Source organism: Hippoglossus hippoglossus, chromosome 19, assembly GCF_009819705.1.
Source record: "Hippoglossus hippoglossus isolate fHipHip1 chromosome 19, fHipHip1.pri, whole genome shotgun sequence".
NCBI lineage: Eukaryota > Metazoa > Chordata > Actinopteri > Pleuronectiformes > Pleuronectidae > Hippoglossus > Hippoglossus hippoglossus.
This window is the reverse complement of record NC_047169.1, coordinates 3,556,407-3,583,953: the sequence shown is the minus strand read 5'-3', so window position 1 is coordinate 3,583,953 and position 27,547 is coordinate 3,556,407. Positions and strand designations below refer to the sequence as shown.

General features: G+C 45.4%; 1 protein-coding gene across 1 annotated transcript in view; it reads right to left on the bottom strand.

Moving 5' to 3' along the window:
• The window catches only part of LOC117753053 (glutamate receptor ionotropic, NMDA 2C-like), a 41,294-nt gene extending 17,278 nt beyond the window's left edge, over positions 1-24,016 (bottom strand). The window contains exons 1-9 of the mRNA XM_034570889.1: positions 23,150-24,016; positions 22,451-22,590; positions 14,626-14,986; positions 13,937-14,035; positions 5,986-6,051; positions 5,719-5,907; positions 4,839-5,179; positions 4,033-4,147; positions 27-238 (exon numbers count right to left, since the gene is read on the bottom strand). Of these exons, the coding sequence (XP_034426780.1) occupies positions 27-238; positions 4,033-4,147; positions 4,839-5,179; positions 5,719-5,907; positions 5,986-6,051; positions 13,937-14,035; positions 14,626-14,970 (1,367 nt within the window). The 5' untranslated portion in view covers positions 14,971-14,986; positions 22,451-22,590; positions 23,150-24,016. The remainder of the gene's footprint in view (positions 1-26; positions 239-4,032; positions 4,148-4,838; positions 5,180-5,718; positions 5,908-5,985; positions 6,052-13,936; positions 14,036-14,625; positions 14,987-22,450; positions 22,591-23,149) is intronic.
• Positions 24,017-27,547: the final 3,531 nt, after the last annotated feature.

Here is a 27,547-nt window from a genome sequence, read left to right as displayed (position 1 = left end):
GGTGAGCATGTGTTTTTGTGTTGCACCTCTCTGTGCGGTTGGATTGGCGCCTGCAGGGCACCGTGTTGCGGACGCACGTGCCGGTGCCCGGGTCCACGTTCTCCACCATGACGAAGGGATGCTCCTCCAGTGTCGCCACGGTCAGGTGACGGTCGTCGGACACCTGCTCCAGGAAGCTGCCGTACCGAGGCCAGACAGGATAGCGGACCTGGAGGATCCCCCGAGAGTATGTGCCCACCTGCAGACAGGAGGGGGGGGGAGAAAGAGCTCATGTTCATGGTTGACTTCAACTTCATGTCAACCCCGTCTGTCTTCACCTGTTTTGTCTTGAACTACTAGGGGGGTTGAAAAAGTTCTACCTGCACCGAGGAGGTTTGTTTTTTGAACAGCAGAAGGACTTACATATCAGGGCAGATCCAGAAATTTCTTTCCATTGTTTTCTTGACATTATCACTGATTTTCCCAGTGAACATTTCATGGATCTTGATGACAGAAATCTGGCATATTTAGAGAACTGATATCTATGAGTGTGTGAAATTTGGTGCAGCTTGATTGGATTTAAGGGAACCCTTGGGGGGGGGGGGGGGGGTATGCCCTCTACTGAGTGCCATTAGTTCATTTTATGATAAAAAGGAGAATTTGCATTCGCTGACCTGGAGGAAGAGGATTAGAAGATGAAGAGCGAGTTCATTAATGCACACTGAGACTTTAAAGTCTTTGACTTAGACGTATTGGGGGAAAATCCAGAAAGTAATACAACGTGCAAACTGCCTGCATCACATTAATAATACATGCCAGCATGTGTTGCCTTCAATCCGTGTTCATTCTGTTGACTGATTATTCAATTATTAATTTTCTTTTTTTGGTCCAACTAAAGAAACAGATTTAAATGTCACTGTTCATAAATGAAAACCGTTCGAGTGATTAAGTGCGATTTATTATGTGTGGTTATTTTACTGTCTTTGCTGCTTTTGTGGAACTGCTTCGATAATATGAAAAATAAAAGGTTTGTATGATGAAGAAGTTCTGCAAAATGAAATATGTGACACCGACGAGCTGCAGGCATAGGAAAAACAATTTTGGGGGGGAAAAAGCAACAGATTGAGTTTTTATAATGTCGGAGGGGGAACCACTTCTGACCAGAATTGCTGCAGAATATCACATCACACAATGAATAATCCCATCGGAGTCTGCACTAAGCTCAGTGAAACCCTCTGTGAGAAGCAGGACTGTTTGTCACATCAGCCCGACCTAATGAGCCGCACTGAGCTCAGCCCGCTCTGACTTACTGCACGCCAGACTCGCTCCCTCGCCGTTTTAATGAGACCTCTTTCTCACAGCGGCTCCCTGATTTGTTCCTCGGCTCCCTCACGCTAACGCTCTTCCCCTCGCCGTACACGGATGGTTTACAAATCGGCGGCGAAGGTACAGTGTGATGTGGAGGAGGGTGATTTGTTTTCTCGGCGCCATCTGTGAATCACGGCGATGCAGTTGTAGAGATCAATCACTTGAGTCCGTCTTTCATGGGATTCTCGTGCGTCTTAGCGTCTCACAGAGGATGTCACTCCAACATCCCTGTTGGGAAGCAGCTAGAACTTCTTATTTTTATTTCTGGAGGCTCTGTTAAAATGCAGGAATTCCCCCAAATCCTTCAGGAAATAAATGTATTATATAATGTTGTTGTTTTTGTGGAATGTTGATTTGTGTAAGGCAGCTTTATTATTTGATTTCTGTCCATTTCAGATTTCTGAGGCTTGTACAAGACTTTTTTTGGCTCCACAAGCTGAAGGTGATTTACTCAAATCATTTTGTTTTCAGTATTTGTCACTACTCTTTATTCTTTGTGATTCTTCATGAAGAAATTGGATTGGATCAATGTCCCTTATTAAGCAGATTGAGTATTGCTCCACTTTAAACACAGTTTCTTTGTTATTAAAACAATTCCATGTTTCCTTCAAACCCCACACATCCAATATAACGTTCAAATATAACAGTTGCGTATTTACACAGACTGAGCAGCAGTAGCATTAGATTGGGTCCACCAGTGATTAATAAAAAGTAATATCCACTTTCCCTCTAACTGTGTTTTGGTCTCCTCCACCCTATGAGGCAAACATCTGGTTGTTCCCCAGCTGGTCGCTAACTTTGCCTGCCTGCTCTTTAGTGCTGGGAACGCAGTGCGCAGTCAGTTTACTGGAGATTTGTTATTTCGCTGAAAGCAGCTGTTTGCTGCGGCTGGAAATGAAACTGATGATTCGGCGAGAGAGAAGCCAAACGGTGAAGTCCTGAGTCGAAATAACACACATCTCATATCACACGTAGCAAACAGATCCAGCTTCGGACTTGTTGTGGTTATTCTACAGGTGGAAAAGAAATAAGGAGGACGGAGACGGGAAACTCTGAGAAGGGGCCGAGCAGAGAATTGGGGACTTTCCTGTCCAAAGTGTCACCCGGCAGCGCTCGTCAGGGAAAAATCTCATGTTAAATTGTCAGGGTGTCACAATGGAGAAGAAAGACTTGAAGAGAGCGAGCACGCCACGAGCTGTCATCTTCACGGACGAGCTACTCGACGAGAGGAGGAGGGGAAGAGGAGGCTGTGACAGATCAGAACGTAATGACACTGAGAAGCAGAGCGGATTCACTGAATTCAGACACGTGTCGGGACGGGACTGGTTCTGCTGTGCGGCTGCATCGCACCTGGACATGAGGACAAAGCACGTGGATGACGAGTGTGTGTAAAGATGTTGGCTGCACCAGTAGGACTTTAACATACACACACACACACACAAAACAAAGGCCCACTGCAGCACAACTACATGTGCGTACACACACCAGCCAGCGAGGTGACATTGATAAAGTAGGTTGGTCTTTCCAGGGTAGAAATAAATGAGTTCAACTGTAGCTGTGAGATTACGTTCAGGTCTCTTTGTGTTGTCGCACTTTTTCAATACACCCTCGGGCTTTGATAAGTGTGTATGTGTGTGTGTGTGTGTGTGTGTCTGCACGACATGGTGATGATGAAACCGGAGTAAGAGAAGAAACTCACACACTGTTGTTTTCAGATCACTTGTTCAATTTTAAATTTAAACCTGTGCACAACTTGTTGCGTCCAGCGACAAGGAGGACACAGAGGAAGAAACATGATCCTGCGTGAGCTACATGATCCATCCATTATTTATATTACCCCTTATCTGCTGAGGGGCGAGAGGTTGGCTACAGCACGGAGAGGTCGTCAGTGCATCACAGGACGAACACACAGAGACACACAACCACCCGCGATCGCATTCACACCCACGGCCGTGTTCAATGAATTTAAGTTCCACGTCTACACGGGACGTGGGAGGAAGCCTGGAGAAGACCCACACTGACACGGGGAGAACATGGAAACCACAGACTGTTGATAAAGATGGACAACACGTCTACACTTCTTCTCAGTGTCAAGAAATGAAGCCGATGAACACCATCACCATTTTGTGCTTTTGGAGCCGGAGCCTGCACAGTAGCCGTCGACCAATCGGGAGTCAGTCGGAGCTGTCAATCATGACGTCTCACCGTGTTCTTATGACACAAAGTAACTAATCAAAACTGAACTTAGATTGAGAAATAATAGTTTGACATGTACTGTGACTAATTAGATTGGTCCATGTCCCATCAATTAACATGGAGTAGACAAGGTGGGGGTCGAGATGCTTTGGCTTCACTTTTAAGCAGCAGTCATGTCGTCCATCTTTTTATAAACCGTCTACGCTGCAAACTTCACACACAGAAAGGCCCCGGTCGGCCAGCAGGTTCAAACCCGGACCCTTCTGGCTAACCACTGCACCACCGTGCCGCTCCCAGGTCCATGACGTTGTCCTCAGAACAACTGGTGCAATTGGCCCCTCTCAGATTTATCATGGTTCATGGTTCCTCTTGTGCACCCGTGTTTAACAAGCTTATCACTGGACAGTGTTTTCAGTCTTGGACCGTCCACTGTGACGAAGCCTCATTGTTACTGTGCTGTTTGTGTCAGTGTGTCTCTGGAGCTCGTACCTTGTCCCAGAGTCTCTCCCTGTCCAGGGCGATGATGATCATGGAGGGGTGGGACAGGAAGCCCTGGTTGTTGAAGGACAGATCTCTCCTTTCCCACGTCACATTCAGCATGTGCCTGCAGCCCAGAGAAAAACAAACTCTCAAACACGGAGAGGGAAAGTACTGTCGCATGTAATCAAAGAAACTTCGACATCACACTGGAATTTACATATTCATGTGCAAAGATAAACACACGTAATTATCACCTCCTCATTACACCTAAAGCTCCGCTCGGTTTAATCTAATGTGGGAGACTGGAAGTGGTTCATCAGGGGACGACGGGGGCAGGTGATTGGTGGAGGGCACTGTGTTAGTACTGAGTGATTCCGCTGTCTGTTGAGGTCCATGACAGACTCTCACACGAGCCCATTGACAGAAAACAGGAACGCAAAAGTGACAACACAACTTTTCCTTGCCACAGGAAGAACACAAACTTTTTTTAATGCTCAGAGCATCTGTGGAAAAGCATCAAATTCAATGCTGCGACCGGCTCACTTGACCACAGGGAGTAACTCTGCTCTTTTCGTTGTATTGGCGGTTGTGTTGTGGCTTTTGCATGATTTCCATGAGACGTCTCGGCCACCCATGAATAATGAATCCAACGTTATGACTTAATAACCGTGGCATAAAGTTTGCATTTCAAACTGTGAGCAAAACACTTCATGTCGTGAGCTTACGTGAGAAACGTGAAATCCAAAGCTGTGCTCTCGTGTCTATGCACCAGTGAGGATCTCTCAAATAGAAGTAGTCTGTAAGTAACGCCTCACCTGAACAGAGTGTGGTTGTTGGAGTGCTTCGCTGGCTTGCTGCAGTCCCCATGTCCCTCAGGAATGAAACCGTACTGATTCTTGAAGCTTTCGGCCCCTTTGGCTACGATGGCGACTCCCTCCCTCACCCTCTGCCGCAAGCTCTTCCTCCACTGGTCCGTTATCACGCCGATGACGCCGATGGGGAAGCTGACAGGTGGAGGGCTGTCGGGGTTGCCCACGGCCGAACTGGGGAGGATCCAGATGTAGCCCGGCCCCAGCAGGCCCACCTCTGCTGCCTGACTGAACAGATACTGAGCCTCGTCGTGGGAGCAATACGCCATCAGGACCTGAGAGTCCACCTGCAGACGCAAGTAAAAACCTCTCAGTGGGGACGCACAGAAAAGATAGAACCTGAACATGGAGCAGCACTGGAGGCCATCAGGAGACAGCAGCTCCAGATGTTCCTCTAAACTTAGTGAAGTTTGCTAACTGCAGATTGAGGTTTTCTCTAAGTTACAGAAACAAAACAGTAAATCAAAAGAGCGTATTACACAAAATACGTCTTAAATCATTTTATACTGAATATTAAAACCCAACAACTGCCACTGTTGTTAAGTTATAACGTTGAATTGTTATATGACAAAATAATTCACCAATATTATGTTTGCATAATTGGATATTTCCTACTCGTGCTAAACTTTATAGATAACTTTAAAATACATTATTGTATTAATTGAGTTGTCGTGTCTGACACATGCAAATATCTGAAAAGAAGGAGCGACATGTAGAAGATGCTGATGAAGATGAGAACATGTGATTTCCGCAGCAGAAATCACACGTCATGTTGTTCCTGACTGAAAACAGCTTAATTGACGGTTTCCTGTGTTTCTCATCGTACCTGCTGCAGCATGCGCTTTGTCCTCGCATCATTCGACCCAACAGACATTTCCAGAGTCAATATATCCTGTAGGTTCCACAGGAAATAGGACGTATCTGTGTAGGCCTCCACTATATCCACAAAGGTGTCGTATCCCGGCATCAGGCTGGTGATCACCGCAAACTCGCCCCAGTCGTACTCCTCCATGAGCTGAAACAGGGATTTGGTTTTGATGAGACTCTCGACTGTTTGAATGAGGTTTAATAGTCAGTTGTTTTATTTGTGTACCTTGAACATGCAGAGGATCTGCTGCTCCAGAGACGCTCCCATCTGCAGGAAGGAGGAGCCCTCTGCCTGTAAAGAGAGTCGTGTTTAAGGATTCAGGCGGAGAACATCTTTCAGGAAATCAAATATGGGTGACGCAACAGCAACTTCAGCGCTGCTGTCGTTTCGGCAGAACGGATGTTCGCTGTGAAAATGGTTTTGAAATGTTGTCTTGTCATGGTAGGACTTTTTTTCCGCCTTTTCTCAAAAAATTCAGGAAACTATTTCATTTCACTTCTGTGAAAACATCACGAGTTCTGAACGAGCCCTCGGGTCATGAAATATCCTTCGTCTGTGAGAAGATAAACTCTGCTCAGGTAAAAATATCTTGAGTGAATCGGCAAAACAAAGATCTCTAACAACAGCGTTTCTGTCACAACAGAAGAAAACCGACGAAAAGGTTTTCAAATGACCTCAAACGTTGTCACTGCTGCAGAATAGTTTAATTCACATGAAACCTAAACAGAACGAGACTGAATCTTAATCATTTGATCTCAATTAATAAGGCGTCTATCGCTTGTGAAAGTATTTCCATTAAAAGTCACACAGGCAACACAGTGGAACGGCCTCTAAAACCAATTAAGTTGAAAAGAAGAGACAAATGGAGTGAAAAGAGAGAAGTAAATTATAAGTGAGCTTGGACAGAGGACACTTGAATTCATGACATCTTTAAAAATCTTCTTATATTTCCAGTAGGCGATTTGTTCCATTTTTACAAGAGTGGTGGTAAAAAATAACTCAACTACGCTTTGTGGATGTTTTAATGATCACTGACACAGGTAGGATTTAGCGAGATAGAGCGAGAGCCTTCTTTTCGATGTTAATTGGTTTGAAACCTTTAAAAATAAACCGACAGGATATCAAGGGGGATACTTTTTGGCCATTTTGGTTTAAACGGGACGACATCACCCCCTCCCCCCCCACTCCCCTACAGATACACCTATGATGTCCAAGAGCCTCATTGGAAAGTTAGAAATCGCCAAACCACATCCAAACAACAGAAAAGGGTTTGACTGGGAGGGACGGATACACACAAAAAAAAACCTTAAGCTAATAAAGACTCGTATATGGAGCAGTTACCATGATATTTATTCAGTTTGCACTTTTACAGCCTCGTACATTTAACAAAAGAGCTTTGATTTTCCATATTCAGCCACTGTCTGGTACAAATGTCTCTGAACTACAAACGCTCAGACCCGCTGTTCTCGTTCTGTCAAGGAGGGGTGGTCCGACCGTGTGTGTGTGCATGGATTTGCATACCCACTCCATGTGTATTTTTGTGCGTCGACAGGTAAGATGTAGAGTTAATAGGGCCCGTTTGAATTAGAGGCCATTGAATGTCCTTCAAATATCATTCATAAAAAGTAGGCTAATGAGGAAGAGTGAGGGAGGGACGGGATGAAGATGTGAAGATAAGAAACAATCAGATTTGGACAGAAGTGAAATGTTCAATTATAACAAGGAAGTCGTCAGAGCAGCTGTCAGACACATTTTTTACAGGGATTTAAACCTGAAACCTTCAGGTCACAAAGGTATTAATTAATGATATAAGTTAATTAGTTAATTAATGCTATACAATGGGGTGAAACATCATGATTGACAGCTGAGACTGACGTGTATAAGATGTGAGCTAACAGCAAAGCTGGAAAACTGTTTCAACGGATTCAAACCGTCCGTCTGCCCTTCTCTGATTTGGGCCTGTGCAGTAACAGCGTGGATGAAAGATCCGAACGTCGCTGTGAGGGATAAGAGGACCTGTGATGTAAGCAGGAGCAACACTGTGCCGGGTTCAACACGAGTAGTAATATTCTAAACTTGATTCAATAACGGACAGCGAGCTGGTGCAAGGAGGTGAAGATCAGAGTAACGGGGTCTCCTCTCTTTTTTTTTTCACAATCCCTAATCTGAACAGCGACATCCTGCGCTCGCCGAGGACGGGAGCTGTGTGAGACGTCAACATGCAGCGGTGCACACGTGTCTGCAGACAGAGAGAGTGAGAGAGCAGATAGTGTTAAACTGTCAAGTGCCATTTGGGAGCAGGTCTCAGATCTTCTCCGTCTCTCCTCAGCTCAGAGGTGACTAACTGTCATCTCCTCTTCCTGTTGCTCTTCCCTCTCCCACGGCTCAGAGAGTCTGCAAATCCCTGGAGAGCCGTGCAGCCTGAGGAATACCACAGGAATATCACAGCCTGACTCTCCTTCACTCAATTTTCACCGGTTTTATCTCCGCCGGAGCTTGTTGGAGACTCACCTCCGGGGGATCAAACCTCCAGCAGACCACTGACTGGGCTGTGCACCAGAATAGCTATAAAAATAGCGTGTACACAGCCATGTCGGGCTGCCAGGGAATGAATAAAAAATGTCTCCGCACTAGAAGTCCGGGCTAAAGCCGGTGTCCCACTTCAGCTGATGTGACGGAGGAGTGGTGAGCTGCGTCATTAAAATCCAATTAGTTGGGTCTAAGCTGTAAAACTTAAAAAATAACTAATTCTAATTAGCAGCATCTTGAATTGTGAAAAAGTCCGAAGCAAATGTGTCAAATAACTGAATTTCTGAGTGAAATCAAAAAAGATTGAGATGAAATTTGCTTCTTTTCAAACGTCAAACACACACACACACACACACACACACACACACACACACACACACACACACACATACAGGTACCCACCCCCACCCCCCCCCCCCCAACCTTCACTTCCCAGCCTTCTCACCACCTTGGCAATGTGGCTGTCACACACACACACACACACACGTAATTAGCAGTCCTGCTGCAGGAGCGTATGGTAATGTGACAGGAAGATGGTGGACACGGTGGCTGCTCACACGCTCCTCTCACCGGGAGAACTCTGCACTGAACCTGCCCCTCGCCGGACAGACCGGCGTCGGCCGAACCGGGAGCAGGTCGCCGACGCAGATGCTCGATCGCATATGGACCCGAGATGCATCAATAACGTCGATGTTCTCTTAAATCTCTTTTATACAAGTTCTCAACTCCGGTAATTGAAAGTATCTCGAGTACTTTATTCCAGTTGTGTTAAGAAAGTCTCTTGCACTGACGTCGGGGGCGGAACGCTCTCAATATTAATGTCAAAACCAAAACCTCAAACCAAATCGTTCTTCATATTAAGAAAAAGTTAGAAAAATATGCGTTTGTGTGACTTGACCCTTTAAATAGAAACAATCTTTTTAGTTGTGTAGAAAAAGCATTTTAAGCTCCATCTTAGCTCGTGAGGCTCTAAACTGGAGAGAAGCCTTCCTGTCTTACCAGCCCCCCCCCCCCCCTCCATATATAACCTTTAACGAAAAAAAATCACTTCTGAAACTGCATTAAAAGCCGCAGCTTTAGCAATTTAACAGAGTGCCTTATTGAAATTACTGGACCATGCTGTGAAACTCGGGAGGCTGCCTGGCCTCGGACGTAATTTCATTCCCAGCGATAAAAACCAGTTTCAGGTGGGAATACAGCGCGGGGGCTCTGGGCTCCTTGTGACCTGCTTCTGGAGTTTCTGGTTTCTGGACCATGAGGCCAAGAGAGAGTCAGAAGTGAAGGGGGGGGGGGGAGCGCAGCCGGGAGTACGGAAGGACAACCGGAGAAAGCAGGTCAGTCCGAGCACAGAGACAAAACCCGAAAGAAGAAACTGATGAGAGACGTTCGGTCCGACATCGATACCTCCTGATACTGACGGCTTCAAATCGAAATAAACGATGTTACACGCTCAGAATACTCGAGCTTCGCCTCGGAAATCCATCATGTTCTTTAGCTTTAGTTCTTGTTTACTGGCAAACACGTAAAAGCTGTCAGCCCCGTTTGTTCCAGACTTTATCACCGGCTACGACCACAACCGCTCGTTATTTGATGTTCAGAACCGTAATGAGCAAAATCTGGTTCACGAGTGATTAAACACTCACTCTGTACAACGGGGACATTTAATAGTGCTTCATGAAAACAGATACGAGTTGTCATGCGTTGTTAATTCATCTGTTCTCTCCCTAAACGTTACTCAGCGGCCAAATCGTTTTTATGACACGTTTATTATTTAACAAGGAGTCAGTGAATACTAGATTCACAAATGCCAAATGATCTTTTTCCAACGTTTTTGAAGCAGAGCGATAATCTTTGTTTTGGGTGTAGGGGGATTTTCATCATAAAGTCACTGGTGCCAGTTTCAATGGAGCCAGCCACCAGGGGGCGATCCAGATGGTTTGGCTTCACTTTTAAGGAGCTGTCATGTCGTCCATCTTTATATTGAGTCTATGCTTAGGTACTTACAGTCTTTCATTGGCTGTGTTGACTTAAAGAATATATATTTATAGGTTTCTCAGTTTAGTGTGAATGAACGTGACTTGAACCCATGAGCCAGGACGTCAAACTCATCCAACGCCTTCAGTACGAAGTGAAACACTGACGCCTGACTTCACTTTTACTCTTTTGAGGCCGAATGGGAGGAAGATCCCTGCAGCCACATTATGAAATCTGGTGAAACCACTTCTGCTGTCGGGGACAGGTTTGCCTACCGGGCAAAGACATTCTGCAGGCTCCGGTTTTCAGCCGCTGTTGTTTAGGCAACAAAGATACTTGGTTGGCTTCAGGGAAAGATCGTGTTTCACAGAGTGGAGGCTGTTACAGCAGCAGGTTGTTTCAGAATGAGACGTGTGGAACATATTTCGGTCTTTTCACCATGTAGTTTTTAATGTGAACAGAATTTAGATACATGATTTCCAGGAGACTGAAGTCAATTAATATCACAATCTTTGTTCATCATTTATCAGATGTTGTCATTAAAGATACAGAACACTTAAAAAGGTGAAAAAAACGATTAATTATGACTGTTCTTTGATGAGACATTAATCTTGGTTTTAATATCTCATTTATGACCAAATTTGATGAATTAATGTGTGTGTGCAAGCCTTTTGGAATTTCCAGGGGGAGACAATTCAGCCAAAAGTTGACGTTACACTTTAGAGTTTGTGGTCGTCACCCGTGCTCCCCCCCGTCACAGCCTCATTTACCAGTATCCTCCTTTCCTTAAAGGGATAGTTCACATTGAAAATTTGTGTTTGAGTCCAGAGACTTTTGGAGTTTCAGGGGCTTTCAAATTTGACTGGAAACATCGTCATTTACACATTTACGCTTGAAAAATTGATTGTAACTTCAATTGTTTTGGATTTCGCTGAAACGCTGTTTACCCCTGAGACCCCAAAAGTCACTGAAACCCTTCACCCACCCCTCCATCATAGCGGTGAGGAGATAATGGGGTAATTTTAATTTTACGGTGAACTATCCCTTTAACTCCTCTCCTGTTCTCTCCGGGCTGTACCACTCCCAAGACGCGACATCTGGATGCAGCCCCCTCTAATGATCACCCAGCACACTGCAGTGACTCACCAGCCAACCGACACACACACACACACACAAACACACACACACACACATATACATAAAGAGAAAACACACTCAATCTCTAATTTCCAGCTTCTGTGAGAAATATGTTGCGATGTTTTTCCTCTCTTTTCGCTCACAGGCCCTATTGAACGCTCTCTATGCTTTTTCTCAGCCGTTCCTCACGCCTTCTCATTTCCTTTCGCTTGATGTATGTGCCGCCTGACAAAAGACACACTTCCTCTCCTCCCTTCCGTCTTTTCATCCTCGTCTCATTCACTCCTTTCCTTGTTGTTTGCCATAGAGAGATCACTGAGACAGGAGCCATAAATAGGTGGCCCCGGACGGCTGCTGCTTCTTTTTAAACCCACCATCAAAGATATTCATCATCATCAGGCTATTGATAATCAAGCACTATTGAGCTCTTTTATCCCCTAAGAGAATCGCGCACTCAGACATATGTCTTTCTCCGTCCAATCCACCTGTCCCATTGTGCCAAACACCTCCGACGAGCTTTTTTCTCCCCGTGCTGGCAACAAAGGAGCGTGTAAGAGAGAATGGGAGGGAGGAGGAGGGCTGAACGAGGCCTTCGACAGGCGCACCTCAGAGGAGAGAGCATAAGTCTTTGAGCTATATAGAGAACTGTCACTCAGCACTTTGAGCTCGCCAGGCAAGCGGTCGCTCGGCACAACAGACAGCGTCCCATCTGTGCGTTTGTTTTTTTCTGCCTCCGTCAAGCGGAGAGGTTAAATAAGCCAGACTGAGCCGGCCGTGATCGGCTTCGCAAATGACATAATAGAGATTGTAGACGAGTGACAAACTTTGCCCCAAATACTTTGGCGCTCATAGATACTTTTGCCCGGTGGACGAACAGCACATCTGGAATATGAGCTCCTCGTTCGCCCAATTTAAGGTGAAGCAGCGACGATAGGAGGAAGAGGGAGAATACGCAAGGAAGGCGGCAAAACAGAAAAATAGAAGGAGGAGAAGAGCGAGTGGTTTTGATTTGGGGGTGAATGATGAAGGGCTATGGGGGGTTTCAGCCTCCTGAAGGGTCTAATTAACAGTTTAATAGGGTCCTGGAGCTCCGAGAGAGCAAGGAGGAGCACGGCGCTGTCGCTTAATGGATTCAGTGCACAAAAGAGCCAAAAAACTGGATTTAAATATGTTCAGGAGGGAAATATGGTTAAAAAAAAACAGTATTGGAGGGTTTGAAGGGCTAAAAGGAAATATGGAGAGTAACTTGAGATACGAGACAAGGTGGGAAGTAGAATGAAGTGGGAGAGAAAGCGAGGAAACAAGAATGAAGAGGGGAAGGGAGATGCATCTGTGAGACTCTAAAACACATCCTTCAGGCAGCTGTCATTTCACTCCTCTCTCCGCCTCTTACTCACTCACTCACGATGTGTTTCCCGCTCCGCCATCAAAATACAGCAAATCAACCCCCTCCTGCAGCGACAACTCCCTCTGTTTAATACCCGTCCGACATAAGACATGACGCCTCCAAATACTTTTGATTAATGTGAATCTGATAAACGCAACACGGGGAGGGGTTGACAAAATGTTGCCTGGGGCTTGGGGGTGAAATCCTGCGCTCTCATTACTTCACTTTTAATCTCAGGTTGTGATTCTGCACAGATCTCAGGATTCACCCATTTGTGTGCGTGTGTGTACGTGGAGGGGAGTGATCTCGTGCGTGAGGGTGCTCATTTGCATGTGTGTTTCTACGTGTGAGAGTCACTTCTATAAATACAAGGTGTTGATGATAGCTAAGCAGTTAAAGTCAGGAAGGGAAGACGAGCAGCAGAACAGGAGGAGCGAGAGGAAGAAGGGATGGAGCCATTACGCTGCTCAGAAGTGGAGAAAAGGCGTAGATTAAGAATCCAGCCCGGCGCCATTAATCTCTTCTTTACTGTCTAACTACACAGCTCTCACAGCTTCTCCATATCCATTCATCAGCCAGATACTTGCTAAATCATAGCAGGAAAAACCTGCTGCTCCTCAATTGCGCAGGGATGATTGATCGAGGCGCAGATCGCCCACAGCACTCGTCTCCCCTTCGCAAAGTTTCCCTTTCCCACAGCTCACAGACTTTTCTCAGCCAGGGATTAGAGGGGCTGATGAGGGTCGATGGCGGCAGTCATCACTGACAATTCACCCATCTGTATTGCTCATATCCAAATATTTGCATGCAGGGAGTTGCTCGCCAAAGTAGGTTTCACTGCTCTGACCTACTTAAGTTGTTTTAAGCTGAATGACGCCGGTGTGGAAGAGTTCTGACGAAGACAGGAGGCTGTGAGGAGCGAGCGCCGCAGCGACAGGCTCTACTAGAGGCTGTTGTTCAGTTTATTCCCACAATCCCTTTTTCCTTTCTTCTTTAATTGCACATTATACTCTATGTGTCTAATGTTACATCAATACCTCCGGGTGAAATGCAGTTTCTGTGGCATAGCAAGTGTAAGCAGAGAAATCCAGTCTGCAGGCAGGTGATTGGCCGGATGCTGAAGTGACAGGTTCATTATTTCGACATTACCTTGTATGGTATGACAACTGCAGAGCCACCGCTGATGCCCACGATTGGCAGAGCTGTCTGAGTGGAGAGGAAGTCCAGGATCTGGGCCACTTCTGCCACCTGAAGACAAAACAGACGGGGTCCATGTTTCTCCAGAAAGAAAGTTGAGAATGTTGCTCCAGCTCAGTGGAACTTTGGATCGTATCGTAAAATAAGAATTGATCTAATACTTTGAAGAGCACATGAAGGAAAAGTCCTAACAAGTTTCCTGTGGAGCGTTTTTTCCCATTCTGGTGTCAACGGCATCATGTAAGATTCAATAAAAAGCTTTTCTCCAGTGAAGTGAGAACAGTGAAGTGTTTAAAGGGCATTTCAAGTATTGTACATTTGTAAATTCAACTTCCCATTTCAAATAAAATACTCTTTACTTCTCTAACTAAGTAAACACGTTGCAGTAGTCTCAGGGCTCCTTCCCCTGGCTTGATTGACTATCTGCATAATGTTTCTGATGTTCTCCCTCACCAAAAACATACAAACACATTTAATTTGAGCAAACGTAGTAAATGCCTGGCATCTCAATTGGTTCCTTAGTTGTGCAGCTCTGTGTTGTGATGTGAGCCGACAGGACGGGACAGATGTTTCCTCGTGTAGCTTTAGGAAACAAGGATGTGGGCGACTGAACATCGTGTCTCTGCCGAGGAGCTTTTTACCTGAACTCCGGCACCGGAGCCCACGTCGTCCTCAAACACCACGCCGTGCAGCTTCTCTGTCGTCATGGTATCACACAGGCGCGTCAGCAGGTCGCGGGGGTTGGTGTCGTTGACCAACACCGTCACGGGGCTGACCACCACGGGCAGGTCCACGAAGTTCTCCCCGCTGAGACGACCCCTGACCTCATTCTGGTAGCTGGAGCCGCTGAAGACCACCGCCACGTTGATGGACGGGTGGAGGAGGAGAGGCCGGGCCTGCAGGGGGAGCGGGGAGGAGATGAGGAGCAGGAGGAAGAGGAGGAGGAGGAAGAGCGGAGACCAAGGAGAGGGAGGAGGTATGGCCATGTTGCCAGCCTACTGCCTGGAAAGGAAGGGGGGGGAGAGGAGGGAAAGAACGAGAGGAAGGAGAACGACAGTCAAACAAAACTGATGCTTTACTTTTATGATGTTTTGGACATAATCCATCTTTTATTTCTCTCTCGTGGTCGATCGCTCTCTGACCTTTTTCTACTTCAGTATTAGCTCCGCGTTTAGACTCCTGTGTCATGAGTAAAACTGTGTGTGTGTGTGTGTGTGTGTGTGTGGTGTGTGTGTGTGTGTGTGTGTGTGTGTGTGTGTGTGTGTGTGTAATCCTCTGTAATCCATCCCCCAGTGTCATGACTGTAATCACCTCTCCATCTCCACATATCTTTAATTCAGCACACACACACACACACACACACACACACACACACACACACACACACACACACACACACACACAAACACACACACACACACACACACACACACACACACACACACACACACACACACACAAGCAGAGTAAGCATGATGCCACAACTGTCCCACATGTCCTCGACTGTCCTCACCAGGATTGCATTACATTACATTACTTCAGTAAAATAAACATTTCAAACATGAGATGTGTGACCTGGTTCCAGTTTTTCCTTCTGAAACTCTCAAAGTGACCGGAGAGTAAACGAGTCGCAGCTGCTACAGAGCACCAGTCGTCTATTTGTCCAAAGTTTATTAAAATTGAAACCATTACATTTCCAAAAAAGCACCAAATTCAACACTGCTCTTCCTTTGGACCCTGAACAACACACAAGACAAGTGTGATGTCGATAAGACAATTCTCCAGATTGTCAGTTTTTTATCTATAACTCTGTTAAATTAAAATGTTTGCACGTATTAACAACGAGTTGAAACCACACATTGCAACACCTACATATCAAATATCCCTGAAGTAACACTTCTGCTTTATCTTCTAATAAAGATTTTGGGGGATTAACGTCTTGTTGAGCCGTAACTTGTCCTCTTAGCTGTAACATACATGCGTCTCTCGGCTACATCTGCTGGAGCCACTTCAATCATACGTTTGCTGTTTGAAGATCTTTCTTTAGCGGATCAATACCTTTGAACCTTTGATAAAGGCAGGTGGCCTTTTCTTATAGCAAGTAGGAGAACTCCACACATACACACACATGTGCTGTTTTTCATAGTTTTCTATGGAGTGTCTGTCTCATCCGTGGCCATCAGAGACTCCCTGTTAATTAACAGCACCTCCCTTCTTTGATTCAAAGCTCCTTTCTAAGCAGCACTGGGTTAAACGTGTCCCTCCCCCCCCACCTCACTGTTCATGCTCCTGGCATATCAATCATCCTCTTTAATAAGGTTTGAAGCTCCCAGGCTTTAGGTGCCCAAAGAAATAAATATACAGTTTGAACCTTTTAGAGACAATCCATCCCCGTTATTAGATACAGCCCCCGATCAATATGGGGTCACGGCAGGACTGATGGACATGGAACAGACTTTTTAAAGGATTTCATCATAGATCTTGTGGGTTTTGTTTGTGGCAGGTGGATGATGCTTAAAGTTTTCTTAGATCAGATATTTTGCATGTTTTCCTTGTGTTAGAAATGTATCGAGCAGGGTCGTCTGCATATAGTGACATTTTAATTTAATTTATTTGGATATTTTAGCTCGAGTTTATGATTAAATCAAGAGAATATTTGAGAGTAAAAAGCAAAAAAACTACATCTGACAATTTGGTTTCTACACAGATCGTCTGGGGAGTTTGTGCAGATTTGACAGACTTCAGCAGGATCCTACACATTTGTATTAATCCTGTGATTGTTGGTTTTGAATCATTGAGACTTTATTTATCTCCCGTGAATCATTAAACTGAAAGCAACTTTTGGCAGAAAACGCACAGACCTGGCAACTCTGCATAATCATAATCATAATCATTAAAAATGTAGAGATCTCAGAAATCCTTCTACGTTTCGGTAACAATTCGCCAGCATGTAGCAACTCGAATCTACTAATAGCAGCTTTGAGTTCAGTTGAGTTAAATGTGGAGACGAAGGTCAAACAGCGAGAGAGAGAGAGACGAACAGACAAACGCTGACTGGGTGGATCGCATGACTGGAGAGCGGGTCAAATGTTCATTTAACAGCGTAATCTCTGGAAAAAAGCAGCATAATGGTGCCTCAGATTAGCAGTGTGAGTGTGTGTGTGTGTGTGTGTGTGTGTGTGTGTGTGTGTGTGTGTGTGTGTGTGTGTGTGTGTGTGTGTGTGTGTGTGTGTGTGTGTGTGGGCGGTAGTTAGTAAATTAAAGGAGTGTAAGTGTATCTGCTCCAGATTAGCAGCAGTAGAACAGAGTGTGATTACACCATGCAGAGGCTGTGAACACCGGGGACCGACCACAATGTGTGGCCTCGGAATTTCAATCACACACACAAACACACAACAGCAATCTGATCAGTATCTTGTTTTAACTGAATCTTACAAGTAAATTCAATAAAGACAAATATTTCAGATGAATTGAGCAGCTATGGAGATGAATATGTAAAAAAAAACAGATGGTGCATAATCCCACCTGTTATGTTTGTGCATTTAAATGCTAAAATAATATTAATACATGTGCAGACTGAGTACGGTCGTGCATGAGTAGGTTTTACATTATTATGGAGATTTCCAGATGAAGTACAGCTCTGCCATGAGAGATAAACTCTCTGTGACTCAGGTAGGGTTGAACCTGCGTCAGCGTCGACATGACTACACACACACACACACACACACACACACACACACACACACACACACACACACACACACACACACACACACACACACACACACACACACACACACAGCAGTGTACTATTCAAAAGAACTTGTAACTGCAGTGATACGTTTTGGAAAACAAGCCGGAACGAGGGTAGAAATGAACAACGTGATTACTCTGAGAAACATGACGACGGACGAGTGCGCAGCTTTCATCTTTCCCTACTCGGGAGTAGCGCGGCACAAATGTATAATCTTTTTTTTTTGTTATTGTTTTTCAACTGATACAGAACATTTATTATCCTCTTAGTGTCGGAAAATGAAACAAATAAAACGTTATGCAAAAGTATATTTTTCCTTCTGAACTATTCACTTCTCTGCTCATGTAGTAGAGTAGAACAGGCCTTGATTAAGAGAAGAAATAAAATTGGATGCATTGTTTGAAAGTCGTATTTGACCATAATCGTCTTTATCCTTTCAGTTCCCTCAAATAAAGGAAACTTTGTACGATAACGTTGTTCTACTAATTCCAGAAAATCTCAACAGTGACGGCAGACTTTGATTCTTACTTTAGTTTCCATATGCAACCAAAAAAAACTTCAACTCTGTCTCCCCTCATGTAAGAGAATCAGTCGGACCACGTGTCGGACCACGTGTCGGACCACGTGTTCAGCCGATGCCGAGGTCTGTTCTGTTAAAGCACCATCTACTGAACCTCCTGGGACATACAGTCATTTAACTACTTAGCGGGGATATGATGGAGTCCCTATGCCGAGTCCCCAGGGGGCGGAGAGGAAATGAGCGGAGAGGATCTAGTTGATGGGATGAGCATCATCACTGGAGAATTATCAACATGTCTGACTTGAACCTTGTTCTTTTTTTATTCCTCCGGCACCTTTGAAAAACTGATTTGATTGCATTAATTAGGGGTGCTGAATTAGTGGGGTAGTATTAATGTAGTAGACGGCCTCACGCTCATCAACACACTGCCGGCGCTGCGCTCTGACAGCTGCAGGAAACATCAGGATTCTCCAGAGCCGCATTTATGCAAACCTGAGAAGTCCCAAAAAAAAAATCCCTGTGTGAAAATGTATTCAGCAGCTCTGATTTATTTCTAGTCGTATATACGTTGATACGGGAAATTTAAATAGTATTTCACTGTATATTACCACTTTAAAGATTTGTGTCACAACTTCCCACCACCAGGGGCAGCACTGAGGAGGAAATGATCTGCCATATTGGATTTTATATGGTTTGTATCACCTGAATTCTATTATAGCAGATAAAATAAATATTATACAGATTCCACAGAGCAGCTTTTTCAAAAACTACCATTTTTGTGTACATTTAAAAACAGATCATTTGGAAAACGATGATGTCACAGTTTACTTCATACATTTGTGTTGCCCTGTGAAATGAGCATGGGCCAGAAACTACAACAATGGCGGCTAAGTACCGGTTTCTCTACGTTTGGCCAGCGCTGCTCGGTCTAATTACAAGGAGGGGGAAATATCAGTTCAAAAAACATATCCGCAGTAATGCAGACAAGCCGAAGTGGATCAAACGATGGATGTGCATGTGAAAGAAGTCGCTCATGGTGACAAACACACTCGAGATTCACCCACTGTGCTGCTCCCCTCAGCTCTTGGGAGCAATTTACCATCTTTGACCTCATTCTGTTGCTTCACTCTCTGTGGTCTAATCAGCATTGTTTGCAGAAAGAAAACACTGACGAAGCCACTTGTCGCTACCTGCTCAGCGACGAATGACAAAGTACGAATCTCATCGATGGAGACAGTGGAGCATTTAGCAACTAGAGCCAGAGATCTTCCACAGGAGTTGGTGGAAACTGTATAAAAACATGGACAATACGTCTCTACATCCTCCCACGATCGAGAAATGAAGCCAAAAACATTGAAATCAATCTGTGTGTAGCAACCGAGGGATTGAGCCTCGGTAGCAAGGTCCCGCTGACACATGCACTCGACCCAAAAAACGTTTTATTTAACGTGTACTTTGACTTTTCAGTTTGGTCCAGGTCCCATCTGCTAACATGGAGGAAGCAGGGTTTATACTGCAGCCGACCACCAGGCAATCGAAACGCTTTGGCTTTTGGGAAGCTCGTATGTAAAGTCTATGGTGGAGACTAAAACAGAGATAAAAGAAGAGATGCATGAATACCAAGATGTGTGAAAGGGGTGGGGCTCCCTCAGATGCCACCGCAGGCTGCTCCATGTTCAGCATTGGACACAATACACTTCAATTCATGTCGGGTAAGAAAAAGCCCCGTCTCTATTCATACTTTGGATTCATGAGACCCGAGGGAATGAAGCTCTCCCGTCACTGGAGTCATCATTAAATCAGTTGCACTAACAGTTATGTGTATGACAGTAAACACACCACAGACCCTGAACGTCAAGCAGCTCCGCGGCTCCACCCTTCCACTCCTCTTTTCATCCCTCCATTCCTCCTCCTCCTCGTGGATGACTTGCGGAGGCTGATGTGCGAGCGCGCGTGTCACAGGCAGCTCTCACCACGCCACGCTCATGTGTGCGCACGTGCATCATCCCGGCTAATAAACCATCCACATACAAATTAAAATCACAATATGAATAAATGAGCGTGTCACGCTTAACCCCCCCCCCCCCCCCCCCCCCCCCCCCCCCCCCCCCCCCCCCCCCCCCCCCCCCCCCCCCCCCCCCCCCCCCCCCCCCCCCCCCCCCCCCCCCCCCCCCCCCCCCCCCCCCCCCCCCCCCCCCCCCCCCCCCCCCCCCCCCCCCCCCCCCCCCCCCCCCCCCCCCCCCCCCCCCCCCCCCCCCCCCCCCCCCCCCCCCCCGAGCTTCTTATGAAACATATCACATAACGTCCGTCTCAGGAATTTATCATAATTAGAGGTTTTAACTGGTAACATCGTAACCTCATCCCTCTGTGGGTTCCTGCTCTCGCACATAAAGATTTGACAGCTTTATAGGAAATCGTTGCGGCCCCCGACGTATGAGTGACACTGACGTGGAGGAGGGGGGGGGGGGGTGGCATTTCTACGCTGGCTTGGCCCCCTGCCACTCAAAATGTAAAGCAAATCTCAGTGGGAACCAATCTCCAGCTACCGCTATTGAAAACATACTTATTTAAAAAAAGAAAAAACATTTCCTGGTTATGTATGTCATTAGTTGGCATTTGACCCTTTAATACAATAAATTCATATCTGTAATGTGGATGAGTTGTGTTATTTTTCTGTTTCCCATCAGCTTAAAGTAGAAACGTTAGGAAAACAATTTCTGTATTTTAACGTCCTTCAGTCCTCTCATCGTGTGACCCTGTAATCTGACCCCAAACCCTACGTTGGAAACCACAACAATTTGTAGCTTCAGGATTTCAGATGCCTAAGGAAGTCAAATTAAAATAAAAAAAATAAAAACCCATGTCAAAATAATAACTTGCAACCTGATAAACCAGAGCAGTTCTCATACTGTCCAATATTTCATAAGGAAAAAGCAAAAAATTTGAAAAAAGTCTGAAAATATATCTGAATATGTATTTTTCTACTTTATCGTCTTTACATTTATCTTTGGACACATTTATCGACTCTGCTGGAAACCAATGTGATTTTGAATTATGAAGCTTAAAGACATTGTGGCACATTATGATGCAACATGATAATATTCTCAGAAGATTGAGGAGGTAAAAGTATATTTAAAAAATGTTGGGGTATTGTCCCTTAAGTAATTTTAACAGCTAAAGAGCCAGATTCAAGGTGGAGACCAAAACAGAGCAAGAGTTGGAGATGACAATATGTTGAATTTACAGCTGTAAATATATATTTTTTTAATATTATCCTATAGTTATCTTGATGTCCCCATTAACTGATGAAAAACCTTGTTGGAAACCAATTGGATTTTGAACGTTGCATTTCTATAAGAAACTGTGGCACAAGGTGTTTGAACGTGATCGATGCAAAGTGCAAAATTATGCAGCCGAGTACTTTCAGGAAACCGAGGAGGTAAAAGTATCACAGAAGTCACAAGTATATACATTTACCACTGGTCTCTGTTGCCGTGCAGCCAAAAGAAGATGTGGTATACGAATGGTGTTGAGACATGATCCATGGGAACCAGAACAGGAAGCTCCGCTCAGTAATGAATAAAAACGAGAGCTGCTTGTTGCAGCTAATGGGACGAATCAATGAGCATCACCAGGTAACTGATGCAACTATTACATCCAATCAATAAGTAAATGAGTCATATTGAGTGAGCACGCAGGTACGTACACACACACACACACACACACACAGACACACACACACACAGACACACACTCCAAACACACAGCTAACCACCAAAGCTCAGGGAGATGAAATGCTAATATGTCCTCTTCTAGTGGTTCCTGGTATAATCACAAGCGGCTGCTCTGTTTCTGTCGGCAGCAGATGGGAGCGTTCTCCTGAGGAAACTCTTCACTTGTGAGAACTGAAAGAATCACTGCACTTACACTGAGTCTACACTCACATTCCCCCTGAGCTGCTCCCGTCTATCAGGTCTGTGGTTATCTGCTGCTGCACATCCGTCCCTGCCACTTGCAGAGAAACTATGGATTCCTGCAGTGGATCAGGTTAAGTGACAGGATAAGAGTGTGAGGGAGTGTGTGTGTGTGTGTGTGTGGTGTGTGTGTGTGTGTGTGTGTGTGTGTGTGCGTGTGTGTGTGTGTGTGTGTGTGTGTGTACATGTGTGTGTGTGTGTGTGTGTGACAGACGTACCTGTGCTCTCTGCTGTCATCCAACTTGAACTCCTGCTGCTCCATCGTCCCCGACTTCTTCTCCTCAAACGTCTCCCTCTCTCTATTTCTGTTTCTTTCCTTTTCGCCTGGTCTTCACCTGCCTCTCTCTGCTCTCAGCACCTGTAGGAGTACGCATGTAGACCAAGCCTTCGTGTGAGAGGGAGCGTGTGTGAGTTATCAGTGACAGTGGTGTGTTTGTGTGTGTGTGTGTGTGTGTGTGTGTGGTGTGTGTGTGTGTGGTGTGTGTGTGTGTGTGTGTGTGGTCTGTGAGTCTGTGAGTGTGACTGTGTTTGTGTGTTTGGCAGCTTTTGACGTATGCACAAAAAATCTCTCTTTCTAACTCCTCACTTTATTCACCCTCGTCTCAAGTCTCGGTTTTTCTGTGTGTGTGTGTGTGTGTGTGTGTGTGTGTGTGTGTGTGTGTGTGTGTGTGTGTGTGTGTGTGTGTGTGTGTGTGAGTCACTGAGGAAGCATTTACAAGTGGTCGTGAAGGTGAAGACAGGACATCAAAATGAGGGGAGGAGAGGAAAGTGAGGGAAGAGACAGGGTGACAGAAGACGAGAGGTGTCGGAGCCCCTAGACGAGCAGCCAGCCAATGTGTGTGTGTCTGTGTGTGTGTCTGTGTGTGTGTGTGTGTGTGTGTGTGTGTGTGTGTGTGTGCATATGTGCATAGACCCACTGTGTTTAGCTCTCTGTCTGTATCCTTCAGGCTCCCTGCTGGTCGGATGAGGAGAAGAGAGCGAAAAAAGAAGAGGGGGAGGAAGAATGATACAGTGCCTCTTCAGTAGAGGAGCACAAACAGCCGGTAACACTTCAGCAGTGGCGGCGACGCTTCCCCGCCGCTTCCCCCCTTCTCCCCCTCTCCGCCTCCTCCGTCTCCTTTTCCCTCTCCCTGCACGGGGGCAACACACTCGACAGATCCATGGGAAGTTAGGGAATCTCACGCACAGATGAGGAAGGGTCCTGCGCCAGCCTCTGCATCTCTGGAGCAAAAGTTTTTCCCTCCTCCAATCCAGTTATCAGCCCCTGTGGTGGTGGTGGTACTCCGCAGTGAGGGACCCCCCCCCCTTCCCCCCCAAAAGAGATGATGCACCTTCCAGGTCCTGTGTGATCAAAAAGGATGAGGGGAGGATGATATTTGGGTTTTTCTGTTAGCTCCCCGCTCCCTCTTCCCCATATGGATGCGAGGTGGTCCAGATGTTGGTTGATGGTGGGAGCGCCGGGAGCACGGAGAGAACGGCGGGACAGATGGCAGGTCTGCGGGGTCGGGCCGGCTGTGCACTAGCAGGTCCTCATCCTGTTGCACTGATTTGTTTTTTTGCCTCTCTCCACCAGAGTTTGTCTCCCTCGCTCAACGCCGCGCCGCCGCTCATCTGCCAGCGCTGTCACACTAGTAATCCCGCTTTCCATTTCCTTTTTAACTCCATCTTTTCTTTATCTCCCTCTATCTGCTCTCACTCCATCACAGGAGGGGCTGCATGTGAGTCCTGATAATAATGGTGTGAGGATTTAGTCTGCCTCCCTCCTCTCCTCTCCCTCGCTCACTTCAGCACAACCCCTCCTCCTCCTCCTCCTCCTCCTCCTCCTCCTCCTCTCCCAGCCCACTTTTGCTCCCGTTTTCTCTGTATTATTCACCTTCATCCTGTCACGTATCCTGCCTTCTTTTCCCTAAATCACCTCAATATATTGCTCTGCTGTTTCATCCCCAATCTCTGCCTCCTTTCCCTTCACTTCACTATCAACAGGTTCAAAATGAATCCCATTAATAGCATTGCCCCCCCCCCCCCCCGAGGCTCTGACCATTGTTTATCAGTGAGAATACATTTTCACAAAGCCAATGAGTCAACAGACGTCACATTTACCTTGGAGCATTGACAGAAAACCCAGCAGCCAGTGGCCCATAAACAGACAAACCACACATCACAGCGAACTTCTGCTGGTGCTTTAACCACGAGTCCATTAAAGAGGCAGCATGTTGGTGACTCTCGCTCTTCATTGCAGAGAACGACACTGAAAAACAGCTTGAATCTGGAAAGATATTTACAGGGCAAGAGAAAGTGCAAAATCATTTTCAGTGCAGAATGTTTCTGTGATCTGTTTCTTTGCCCCAAAGAGCCGATGCACTCCCTGCCCGCTTGCAACGTACGAACTGACCTTGTGTGTGCGTTTTTAGTGGCACCTTATCCTCCCAGAATGCACCAGGAAATCCAGTGGACTTTGTTTTCTTCTGGTTCATCTCTGTACGTTGGCGAAGTAGAAACGCGAAGTCTGTGAAGAGAACGTTTTTTCGCTCAGTTAGCACATTGAACATGGACGTGTATTTGCAGCCGCCTCCATCTGTGCATTGGGTTGAGATTTAGCACTTTGCTCGGTTGGTTAGTAGAAGAAAAAAAGGTTTGCAACAATTTCAATAACCAATGAATCTTTTAGTCATTTATCAAGAAAGAAGCCAAGTGTTCCAGATACTTCTTTCCTGGTTTTCTCCGTTGGTATCATACACTGTAAATATATTTTATCCATTTTATTGTATTTTGACTTTTTAATTTTGTCCACGGCCCATCCACTAACATGGAGGAGGCAGGGTTTATGATTTGGCTTCACTCTTGGGGAGCTGTCATGTCGTCCATCTTTATTTACAGTCCACTCACTAACTCAATCACTTTTTCAGTTCTCATTTTTTGTCCAGCACATTTTATTTGCAGCATTTTCTCTACGTGCATTTCCTTTCAGTAACTCACTGTGATCTGAGCACTTCAGACATTTTATTCATAAGTGACAGATGAATCTATAAATAAACTAATGATTGTTTGCAGCCGTAAAATCAACGAGCCAACAATCAGCATATTAACCTCCAGATATCAAACACAAGCCAGTAAAACCAAAGAGACAAAGCAAACACGACAATGAACTTGGAACAGCTGCATCCATACTAATGTGTGCGTGTTGTGCGTTGCAGATGTTCATTGAGAAGGCAAACATCTGCTTTCTAGGAATCTTATCAGCAGGAGACGATAGATTATATTCTCACTCCTTTCATTCTGCAAAGTGAAAAAACGCAAACTGGAGTTTTTAGGGTAATTTGGACTGGAATCGTGTTGACATGTGAAAGGTGTGTGTCTGCGTGCAGAGAGGAGAAAGAAATGCTGAGTGTGAAAGAGAGAGAGAGAGAGAACTATCGATTTTCTCTCACTCTTCCCTCTCTCGTCTTTTCATGTCAGGCTCGTGACAGTGATTTTCACAGAGGAGGAACAAACAACTTCTGTTTGCTCTCCTCCCCTCTCCTCCCTCACTTTGTCGGACAGGCGCTTCATAGCTCTAAAGAGTTCTGTCTTCCGCAGGTTACCATCACTCCTAATAAAAGCTGCTTTCTTCTCTGTTCCTCGGCAGGCAGCCTGGTCAGGTGACAGGCCTTTTAACACGGCACTATAAATACTGACGAGTGTTAAAATAGAGTGTTTGAGATGCGAGATGTGTGACTGCGGCGTCTAAATCCGTATGGGATGTGTGTGGATAGGTACAGTGAGAGAGACAATAGCGGACAGATGTGTCAAAGGATCGACGCTCGCTCGCTCTCAGCAGCTGGACAGTGTGAAAACCAGCCAGGGCAGAACATCTGTGCGGCTGCCGGCAGCACGATCACTTCCACAGATTAACTCAGATTGATTCAGCAAGTAACAAAATTATGTTTACTGGGGAAAGCTGGCCGACAAGCAAATAATTAATTCCACAATTTTCTGTGTTGTCAAGAAGGATTTATGTTATATGCGTCTTGCGAGATGTGGATTTGTTGGGAGCCAATAGAGTATCTGCTCCCAACAAATCCAGCTCCCGTCTGTAACATCCGCAGCCCGACAACACAACACACACATTATCTGTCATGTGTGGAAATGAAGCAATTAGTCAATTAAACAAATAGTTGATCGACGTAACATGAATCATCAAGAAAGTGATTTTCAAGCGAAAGTGGGAAACGTTTAAAGGATTGACTGTATTTCTCTGTTCTGTGTCATTCTAAGTTTAATACGTTTGGGGTTTTGAACGATTGATTGGACAAAAGAAACAATTTGAAGACGTCACCATTCTTTAATGACTGTCCTCCTAAAAAAAGCAAAGTTTGAACCTTAAATCAAATAGTTCCAGAAATATCCGTCGGTCTGTGACTCACATATTTTGAGAAACGTCATCTTATCTTATCAGCTTCACACTCGTTATGTGTTTTGTTAAAGGCCCCTGAAGTGCAGTGTTGATATTGGACCATGATACTTTTTACAGGTTTAAAACAGGTACAGCAAATGCCCAGAAAGTGACAAAGAACATGAGTGGCCATAGGAATTAAGGTTTTATTATTATTTAACCAAATAAGGGAAAACATAAACTCTAACATGGGACATTGACTTTGACGTAACTAAAGCTTAAACAAAGCTTTTTGCATTAGAGTTCGAAAGGCACGAACATTTTAAGTCGTTCCGTTGATCAGGACGACAGCAAACATGATATCAGCATGTGTGGAGGACTTGTTAGACATTTTGTACAAGAGGTTATTAGAAGAAAATGAACAAATGTTGAAATAATCCTTTTTTGTTCTCCTCTTCACCTGGTGAAGGGTTCAGCACCACGGACAGCTCTTCACAATGCGGTCACTCGAGACGCCTCGGGCGAGACGGCGTTCCTCGAGGTCCTGACACGTCGGGGGAATCGTCCTCCGAGCCGACAAATCTGTTATTGTGCCAGAGGTCGGACTATTTTTAGGGCCCAGTTGTGCAAATTGTTTTTGAGAGTTGCTCCATGAAAAAACTATGAAAAACCTCCACTCTCCAGAACAGATACTCAATGCACGTACTTCTACTTCAATCTACATATTGACCTGCACCTGATTCTGTTGAAGCTGTGACTCTCAGTTCTGCTCACAGGAGATCGAACCCACTCACCAGAGTTACATAGAACAGACGTTCAGGGTGAAGAGTGGGAATTAAGGAGGAAACATTTTCCATATTCACACACAATTTGGGAAATATGATCAGCAGCTGGTTAGCTTAGCCTGCCCGTGTCCATAAGTAATAACAACTGCCCACCTGCA